The 9,632-nt window shown below is 36.7% G+C and overlaps 1 protein-coding gene across 1 annotated transcript; it reads right to left on the bottom strand.

Annotated features, from left to right (window-relative positions):
* Window positions 1–6,090: 6,090 nt before the first annotated feature.
* Window positions 6,091–8,222, bottom strand: LOC114397327 (protein MAINTENANCE OF MERISTEMS-like). Its single transcript, XM_028359393.1, has 5 exons — window positions 7,803–8,222; window positions 7,299–7,706; window positions 7,050–7,214; window positions 6,359–6,965; window positions 6,091–6,278 (listed from the first exon to the last, which is right to left on the bottom strand). The coding sequence occupies exons 1-5, from the start codon at window positions 8,220–8,222 to the stop codon at window positions 6,091–6,093; spliced, it is 1,788 nt and encodes a 595-aa protein (XP_028215194.1).
* Window positions 8,223–9,632: the final 1,410 nt, after the last annotated feature.

Genomic DNA, 9,632 nt, shown 5'->3' with positions numbered 1-9,632 from the left:
AATAGAAAGGAGAGAGGTGAAGAGAAAAATAAAATAAAATTAAAACTTTATAAAAATTTAAATAAAATATTAGAAAGTGAAATTTTTTGGACATGCTAGGTGCACCGAGCAACATTGTTGGTGCACCTAACAATTTTTTGAATGGGCAAAATTGTTTTTGTGACATTCTCTTCTCCTTGAAGGACTATTTTTCATTTGACCTTTCGACAGAAATTCTTTCGGAAGGTGTGCTTTTTATTGGAATTTTTTTTAAAAAAAAAAATTAATGGCCAAGGCTCTAACCTAAAATTTTGGGATTATTATCACAATACTCTAACCAGCTAAGTTAATGAATCAATTACGTTATGCATATAAATTATTACTATACATAATTATCACTAACATTTCTAATGCATATTTAATGCACATGTAAATTTGAATAATAAATTTTATGACAATTAAATTTAATTTAAATCATACAAATTATGTAATCCGTATATTTTTTAAAAAATAAAAAATATTTACTATCACAACATTTTATATGTAACCCATATATTAATTATTTTATAACAACGTGAATTAAATATGCATTAAATTTTATAATAATAACCCGAATTAAAAAAATTAATGCATATTTAATGATAATTTTTCCCCTGTCTTGTTTTTCTTTAAATTTACTGCGTCTGCTTATGGTTTTACGTTTCCTTTGTTTCACTTTCACTTTCGTCTTGTGTGCTGGGTGGTTTTTGCAGGTTTTGGTGGTTTTTGCAAGTTTGTTGGAAGTAGTTGTTCGATGAAGGTTAAATATTGGTGGTTTCTATCGTAGTTGTTCTTCTTATTCCGTCAGAGGTACGCATTTTATGGTTTTTTTTTTGGGTTTTTTTGGTGTTCATCTGTTACGGAAGCGTAAAATGTTGAGGAAGGTTATACAGTAAAAACTTCTTCTGCCGGAAACTTCTTCCGAAAGAACTTCTTCTGGAAGTTGATGCTAGTTATTCCGGAAGAACTTCTTCCGGAAGAAGCAGTGTGTCTGGAAACTGTAATTTTTTTAATTTTTTTGGAATTGTGCTTTTAAATTTGTGAAAAAATTAATATATATGAATATTATAATTTATAATATTTGTATTTGATATTTTTGAAATTGTGGATGATTGGTTTAATTAGGTATAATAATTTAGGTATATTATTAAATGATTTAGGTAAAATAATTGTATTTTGTTGTAGTAGTAAAATGTTTTATTAGTTGTTAGTTATAGTGTTAACTTTAGTTTAAGTAAATAATTTAGTTTTAACTTTTGTATTACTTGTGTATGATGCATAATTTAATAATATGTCGTTAAGATGGACGAAGATCAATGGACGTATGACTATACAATGTCACAAGAAGTAGATTATGATAATGAAGAAGAATGTGGTGTGAATGAACCACATGTTGATTGTTCGAATGCTTTTAATACTTGTCAGGTAATCATGTTCATTAGTTTGAGTCATTTGGTTGAACGTATTTTTCGTATAAAAATTAATATGTTGGAGTTGCGTTGTAGGTCTTTGGTACTCGAGATGATGTTTTGCAGTGGGCTCGAATAGTTGCCCATGAAAACGGATTTGTTGCAGTGATTATGAGGTTTGACACAGATACTGGTAGCAGAGGAAGAAGTTCATTTGTGTTAATTGGTGTGAAATGAGTGGTCTGTACAAGTGTAGGAATAAAGAATTCGTTAGAAGAGACACTGAGAGTAAGAAATGTGGTTGTCCCTTCAGGCTTCGTGGGAAACCAGGGCATGGAGGGGAAAGTTGGATGGTGAAGTTGATCTGTGGGATTCACAATCATGAATTGACCAAGTCCTTAGTTGGACATCCATACGCTGGACGATTGACTAAGGATGAAAAGAAAATTATTGCTGATATGACAAAGTCGATGGTGAAACCAAAAAAACATCTTGCTAACGTTGAAGGAGCACAATGCCAACAGTTGCAACATGATCAAGCAAATTTACAATGCAAGAAGTGCATATCGTTCTTCAATAAGAGGAGCTGATACCGAAATACAACATCTGATTAAGCTTCTCGAACGTGATCAATACATTCATTGGCATAGATTGAAGGATGAAGTTGTGGTGCGTGATCTGTTTTGGTGTCACCCAGATGCAGTAAAGTTATACAATGCATGTCATTTGGTGTTTTTTTTTATAGATAGTACCTACAAAACAAACAGGTACAAACTCCCACTACATGACTTTGTTAGGGTGACACCAACGGCGATGACATTCTCTGCTGGGTTTGCATATTTGGAGGGTGAGCGTGTTAATAATATTGTATGGGCTTTGGAACGATTTCGAGGTCTATTTTTAAGAAACGATCGTCTCCTTATTCTTATTGTCACTAACAGAGACCTAGCACTGATGAATGTAGTGAAAACTGTGTTCCCAGAGTGTACAAACTTGTTGTGCAAGTTTCACATCGATTAGAATGTCAAGACGAAGTGAAAATCTTTTATCGGCCAAAAAAATGCCTGGGACTATGTGATGGATAACTGGGATACTTTGGTTGATTGTCCGTCTGAACAACAATTCGTTGAGTCCCTTCAAAAGTTTCAAATTGCTTGTTCACCTTGGTCAATGTTCTTTGACTATGTTAACGACACATGGATTATCCCCCACAAGGAAAAATTTATTACAGCCTGGACGAATAAGGTCATGCACCTAGGCAACACAACAACAAACAGGAATTAAAATCTTATTTTTTTTTTCTAGTAAGGATTATTAATAAGTGGTATTTAATTGTTGTATATTTTTCATGTTTGGTATGTATTTTAAATGTAGGGTTGAATCAGCTCATTGGGCTCTAAAAAGAGTATTACAAAATAGCCTTGGAGACCTGTGTAGTGTTTGGGATGCCATGAACAACATGATCACGCTGCAACATGTTGAAATTAAAGCATCCTTTGAAACCAGTACGCATGAGGTTGGACATGTATTTTAAAAAACCTTATACAAGAGGCTTGTTGGAATGGTTTCAAGGAACGCTTTAAATGAGATTGCTGCCGAGGTTAAGCGTCTACGTTATCTCGGCAACGATTCCTCTTCTTGTGGTTGTGTGATGAGAAGCACGCTCGGTCTTCCTTGTGCATGTGAGCTTTCTAAGTATACTATTGGCAACATCCCAGTGGATTCAGTCCATATGTTCTGGAGGAGACTTTGCTTTTTAGACCAAGGGTTATGTGAGACCGAAGTCAGCATTAAGGAAGAGATTGAGACCATATCTAAAAGATTTGAGGAACTTGATGTGTGTGGCAAACTAACTCTGAAGAGTAAACTTCAAGATATTGCATACCCTGATCATAACTCTATGTGCCCTACTCCGTCAAAGGTCAACACTAAAGGTGCACCGAAGAAACCGATGAAAAGAAGTCAAAGATCCACAAAGCGTGATCCGTCTTACTAGGAGTATGTTGATGCTTTTCATTCTGTTCAAAGCAGCAACTCTTCAGTGAAACATAGTACATCATCTTCTGAACCGCCGAAGCCAACAAGGATCATCCCGATGTTGGATCAATTTGTGCCATTTATACAGGATTTCATTCACAATGTTGTGGATGTGAAAGCGGACGGTAACTGTGGATATCAGTCCATTGCCGCTTTGTTAGGTATGGGGGAAGATTCTTGGCCATTGGTGCGCAACGAATTGATTAAAGAACTTGGCAGATAGTCGCATAACTACACCAACCTTTTCAGTGGCACAGAGAGATTTGAACAATTAAGGTTGTCCTTACTTGTTGATGAGTTTTCCAAGGTATTTTTTTAGGTTATTTTTTTAAGAACAAACTTTAAATAACTTAGATGTGTATGTTTGCTTGATTCAGGTTAGTGTGGACAAGTGGATGGATATAACAGAGATGAGATATGTCATTACATCACGGTATAATGTAATCCTTGTGTTGTTGTCTCGACAACAAAGCGTGACATTTTTTCCTCTTAGAAGTCAACTACCACCCGATTCTTCTGTACATCGCATGATATGTGTCGGTCACGTGTTTGGAAATCATTTTGTTCAGGTACATTGAAAGTAGTTAGTCTAAGAATTATGCAATCACTTCCCTGGTTCATTTGAGTTAATAATGTTTGTTCACACACAACAGGTTTATTTGAAAGACCGTTGTCCTTTACCGCCTCTAGCGTTGTTGTGGTCAACCAATTGTTATTCTCAGGTGAAGCAGTGACCAACTTCATATATTAGTTGAATGCAGCAGTACATAAGCTTGATGTCATTCAAAAGAGACTATGTCGACCTAAATGAAGACTGAACATGCATTGTTTATCTAATTGTATTCATTATGCGATATAATTTGTTGTAAGCCATTAAAGGATAATTATTAAGTACTCGTTGCGTTAAGAAAAAAATTAGTTAGTGCAACCAAAATCAATTACGCATGTACGATACATCATTGTCATAATTGACTACACATAATGATAAGCATGCGTATTAAAGTTTAAGTGTGACATGACATTGACTGACTTGACAACACATTCTGATGCACGACATTGGTTTAATAGGAAACATAAACACGAAACATGTTCACGCGTGTTCTTTTGTAAAAAAAAAAAGTGAAGCAATCTGTCGGTCAGAATCATGTATATATATATGAGACATGACAAACGCTAATAAATCACACATTATCTTGCTTTCACATACTCTCCCAATTGATACACAAAGTATGACATTTTTAGGAGAAACTAGCAGTCAGACGATTGTCAACTCAAGGTTGGGTTTCATTTTTCCAAATGGATCGATTATTCACAATGATAGTGGGGTTTACTTCCAAACTTCCACTCCGGTGCCCATTCGAGTACCAAACAACTGTGATTTTGCAAGCCTAAAAACCATAATACACAATACCCTTCAACTAACCGACAAACAATTTTTGGATGAAATTCACTACCGCCAGCCATTCACCCATACAAGTAACCAAATTCGCTTTCAATGTATACAATTGATAAATGAGGACGATTTCAACACAATGTTAATGTGTAATGATCAATTTTCGTGTGTTGGTCCGATTAAGTTATTATGCACCGTTGGAAGAACACCGGATGAAGTAATAAACTTACTTGAACGCACTACGACCCCTACTCATGACGCGCTCTTGTATTACAACGGGAGATGGAACATGCCACCCCAAAACAAATTTGTAGGATGCGCGTTCACAGGAAAAAATCCAAAGAAATTTGAAATTCCTTTAAGATGTACCCTCGATGAACTGAAGGATTTGATAAAGAAAGTTGCACCTAAAGGGATTCCCCCTCATGGAATTCATGAATCACAAGCGGTAAGACGATTGCTTTTCAGAAAACAGGATGTTTTGAGTATTCAGATAAAGTTATAAAATATGAAATTAATGAGCTGAAAACCAATGATGAAGTGCTGAAGATATTAGTACAGTCTAACTATTGGAAAAAAAATATGGGTCAATAGAAATTTTAGCTATTTTTACTAAACATGGTATGGAGTTCGAAGACAATGTGGATGCCACATCGCTAAACGACTGAATGCAACGTTCCTTTTTTTTGTTTTTGATGTAACTTTTATCTGTTTGTTTACAGCGTGTTTGAATTCCATAATAAAATTAAATGTTTTGTTTGAATGGCCCAAATATAATTTATTTTTATTGTTTCATCTTCAGACCTTAGGCATACTTTGAAGGCTCCAAATCCTTTTTTTTTTTTTAATTTCGTGCTTGTTTTTTGGGGCGTTATTCAATGGAGCCGGCTGACGATATTATTTTTTCTGGCTTCTTTGATGTCCAAACATGAAAAAAAGCGCCCCACGAATGTCTTAGGCAACTCGTGCATAATTTTAAAAAAATCCCGAACATGGGTACTTGAACATTCTTGAAGGCTCCAAATCCTTTTTTTTTAATTTTTTTAAAATTTTGATCTTCTTACTTTAAAACATATACATTTAGTTATCTTATTTTTAAAAATTTATAATTTTAATCCCATTCTTATATGGAAAGTCATGATTTTCGGAATCGAAATTGGTGTGTAATATACAGTGCACAAAAAGTAAAATATATTAAAAAAAAAGTGTAACAAATACAAAAAATGATGTCAACTACAAAGCATAAAAAACATCATCAATGCTCTGTGCGCCATCTTTGTCGGGCCCTAACACTTCCATCTGCGTTGGCACCCCCTTGGCGATCTTCAGGCAATCTTGCATGATATCATGTAACTCTGTCCCTACAGTGACCATCCTAAGGTTGAGCACACGCTCCAACCTTTCTGCGATCACCTCATAGCCTTCGTAATCATCATGTGGCAGTCATAAAAAACATTTATTACAAAATTTAAAATAAATAACAATTCATCAAACATTAAACACGCAAATAATCTTACTACTGCAAGTCGAGGGGGGTCCAATGCCACTGGAACCTGTGGGATGTCTGACTGCATGTAGTCCTCATGGTATGGGGCAGGTGCATGTCTGGGTTGGTCACCTGCCTGGGTCGGTATCATGAATGGGTGAGATATCTGGAAAAACCACTTCATGTAATCCGCAGATACCTGCCCAGGCACTACACAAAGCTCACCCATAGCTACTACGTGGTCTGAGAAATGCATCCACCTATCATCTATATCATCATATGACAATGAAGCGCTAACAGGCGGTAGAGGGATGCTCTGAATGTAACCAAACTGGCGTAGCACCCTCTCCGGTCGAACTATGATCACCATAGGACCCCATCTCAGCTGACCCTGGAACGATGAAATCAGCTCAAACCCCCTAACCCCTCGATGGTCACTGTAAGGCAACCAGCACACATCTGTGACCGTCAAAGCATCACAACATGCCCGGTGCGACGCTCCTGTAATTCCCTTCATATGTGCCTTTGTCGTCAGCCACCGAGAGGCACGAGGGGACGTCTCCTTGTACGCATCATCGGTGACGCACTGATGCACACTCGGAAAGTGCTCATAAATCCAGCACTACAAAAAAAAATTAGGTTACCATTACATAAAAACATGTTTACATCATAATCCAATGTAACATATTACGAACACAAAATTTACTTGTAATAAAGTAAGGTACCCCCCAATCTGTCGTGTCATGGTCCTAGAAGCTTCATCTAACTGGTCATACATATGAACCAGGGCCACAGCTCCCCAGGCATAGCCCCCACTCTGACCCAGGTCATGAAAAGCCTCTAGATGCACCACATGAACATATGTTGCACTCTTGTTAGGAAAAATAGTGTAACTGATCAGGTGCAAGAGATAAGCACGAGCTGCTACAATGCATCGTCGTGCCTAGCATCTCACCTCATAGATCTCTCGAACCCATGAGAGGTGTACATATGCCCCGCGCGCTCGTATTGTCTCGGCTCTAGCCTCTTCACCGGACACCTCAAGCAACTCCATCAACAAAAATACCGCCTCGTCCACGGAAAGAGCCTCGAAGCTGTGGAAGGTGCCACTGATAGGGAGATGGAGGAGTGACGACACATCATCTAGTGTGATCGTCAACTTTCCTACTGGAAGGTGGATGGTGCTGGTCTCCCTGTGCCACCTCTCCACAAATGCGACTATAAGTCCAGGATCGCCGGTTACAACTGAACACCCGATCAATGGACTTAATCTTGTGGCGACAACCAGCCCTTCAATCTTAGGCATTGGCCTCCCAATTAACGCCACCTTCCTCCCGTGCGACACCAACTTCAGCTCAGGACACTCTTGAATTGAAGTATAAATCATTCCAAATACACAAAAATAAAAAAAATTTAATGACAAACAAATCAAGAAGTAAAAATTAACAAATTATAATACCTGTCCAGTCCAAATGGCATGTGCGACATGCTCTGCAAATGAAGTCAGAACTGATGGGTCACGAGGCCCACCAGGGAATCCCTCATCAGCATGTGACCCCTCAGCACCATCACGACCTAAGTCCTCTGCAACAGTCGCATCTACGTCCGCAGTCATCTGAGGCGCATCTTCACTCATCTGCAGAACATCGTCAGCCATATGAGGGACATCCTCAGTCATCTGAGGAACATCCTCCGCCATATGAGGAACATCCTCAGTCACTCGAGGAACACCCTCATCAACTGCAATATGTACCCGTTGCCTACGGGCTGATGCAGTAGGCCTACGCCTCCGGGGAACATCAATTGCATCATGTTCATCCTGTCTACCTCGCCCTATAACCCTAGCTAAAGCATGACCTAAACCTCGTGTTCTAACCATGATCTGCAAATCATGAAGAACATGTATTTTTTTTTGGGTTAAATAAACTATTCATATAATTAAAAACCTACATGTATTAATATAAATCTTCAGCCTTACATTATAACCCATAATCACACTAACTTAACCATTGTTGACTACCCTAAACTAAACCCTACACACTCAACCTAAACAAAAATATAAAATAAAAATATAATAAACAAAAATTTAACATAATATATAATATTTAAGTAATTTTTTTACGTACCACCATGCAAGCATAAATATTTCTATCATTAAACATACACAACTTAATTTATAAAAAAACAACAACTTCATTCAAAAAAAAAAATTTTAAAAAAAATTCCTGTTTCTGGAAGAACTTGTTCCGGAAGAGCATTTTGTTATTCCGAAACAAGGTTCTTCCAGAGACATTTCCAGAACAACTTGTTTCGGAATGTTAAGTTTCTTCTTCCGAAAGAAGTTCTTCCAGAGAACCATCCGGAAGAACTGGTTCCGGAAACCAAACCGTTACAGGTTCACTTCGTCTTCTACCCTAGAGTTCACTTCATCTTCTACCCTAAATCCAGCTTCTCCTAAACTAAATAAACAACCTAGGAGGGGAGGGGAGGGGAGATACTGACCTTGAGGCGGAAACGCAGCAACGGCACCATAAAAAGCTTCGAAGACGAACGAAAATGGCAACCAGAGGGAAGAGACGCGCACGGAGGAAGAAGGAAGAGAAGAAAAACAAGAAGGCAGAAAGGTGGGACTGTGCTGGGTGCGCTTCATTTTTAAAATTTTAAACAAGGACAATTTTACCCATTCACATAATTGTTGGGTGTACCAGCAATATTGTTGGGTGCACCTAGCATGTCCCGAAATCTTTGTGTGATTTACTAAAAATCATTTTTAATCCTATGTGAATTATGGCATCCACTTAAAAACTAAAAAAAATATTTAAAATCAATATGAATCCACCACTAAAGTTGTTATAAAGATTTTTTGAGTCAGACACTTGCTTTCTTTTTTAAAGCACTCCGCTTTTCTTTTGGAAAAATTAATTTAAAATATGGTAAAAACTAAAAATCTTTATATTACTATTATTAAAGATTTTTTTAAGATAAATTGGAATAAAATAATAATAATAATTATTATTATTATTTAAATTTGGTATGTCACTGTTATCATGGCGAGAAAGTATATGCTCGACGAGTTAATTGAAAATTTTCGACAGGTTTTGCAGTAGATTAAGTTTCCTTTTTAGAGTTATATCATTATTTATAAAATAAATAATATTTATGAATATTTTTTATATATTCTATTTTTTTCATTACATCTCAATCTTATTGTAGTATTTCTTTGGTAAAAGAATTAGAAGAGTTCGTGGTAAGAAATTAATTTTTCTTTTAATGCTAGTTAGTTAGAGAA

The sequence above is a fragment of the Glycine soja genome, chromosome 18 (genome assembly GCF_004193775.1).
Source record: "Glycine soja cultivar W05 chromosome 18, ASM419377v2, whole genome shotgun sequence".
In the NCBI taxonomy this organism is placed as follows: domain Eukaryota; kingdom Viridiplantae; phylum Streptophyta; class Magnoliopsida; order Fabales; family Fabaceae; genus Glycine; species Glycine soja.
This window is presented reverse-complemented; position numbering and strand designations above follow the sequence as displayed.

What these genes read in the sequence shown, in the direction of transcription:
- LOC114397327 (XM_028359393.1), bottom strand. Translation starts at nt 8,222, where the DNA reads ATGGTTAGAACACGAGGTTTAGGTCATGCTTTAGCTAGGGTTATAGGG. An exon ending in GGGTTCGAGAGATCTATGAG is followed by an intron (nt 7,215 to 7,298) that starts GTGAGATGCTAG and finishes TTTCCTAACAAG; the next exon opens with AGTGCAACATATGTTCATGT. An exon ending in GGTACCTTACTTTATTACAA is followed by an intron (nt 6,966 to 7,049) that starts GTAAATTTTGTG and finishes TTTTTTTTGTAG; the next exon opens with TGCTGGATTTATGAGCACTT.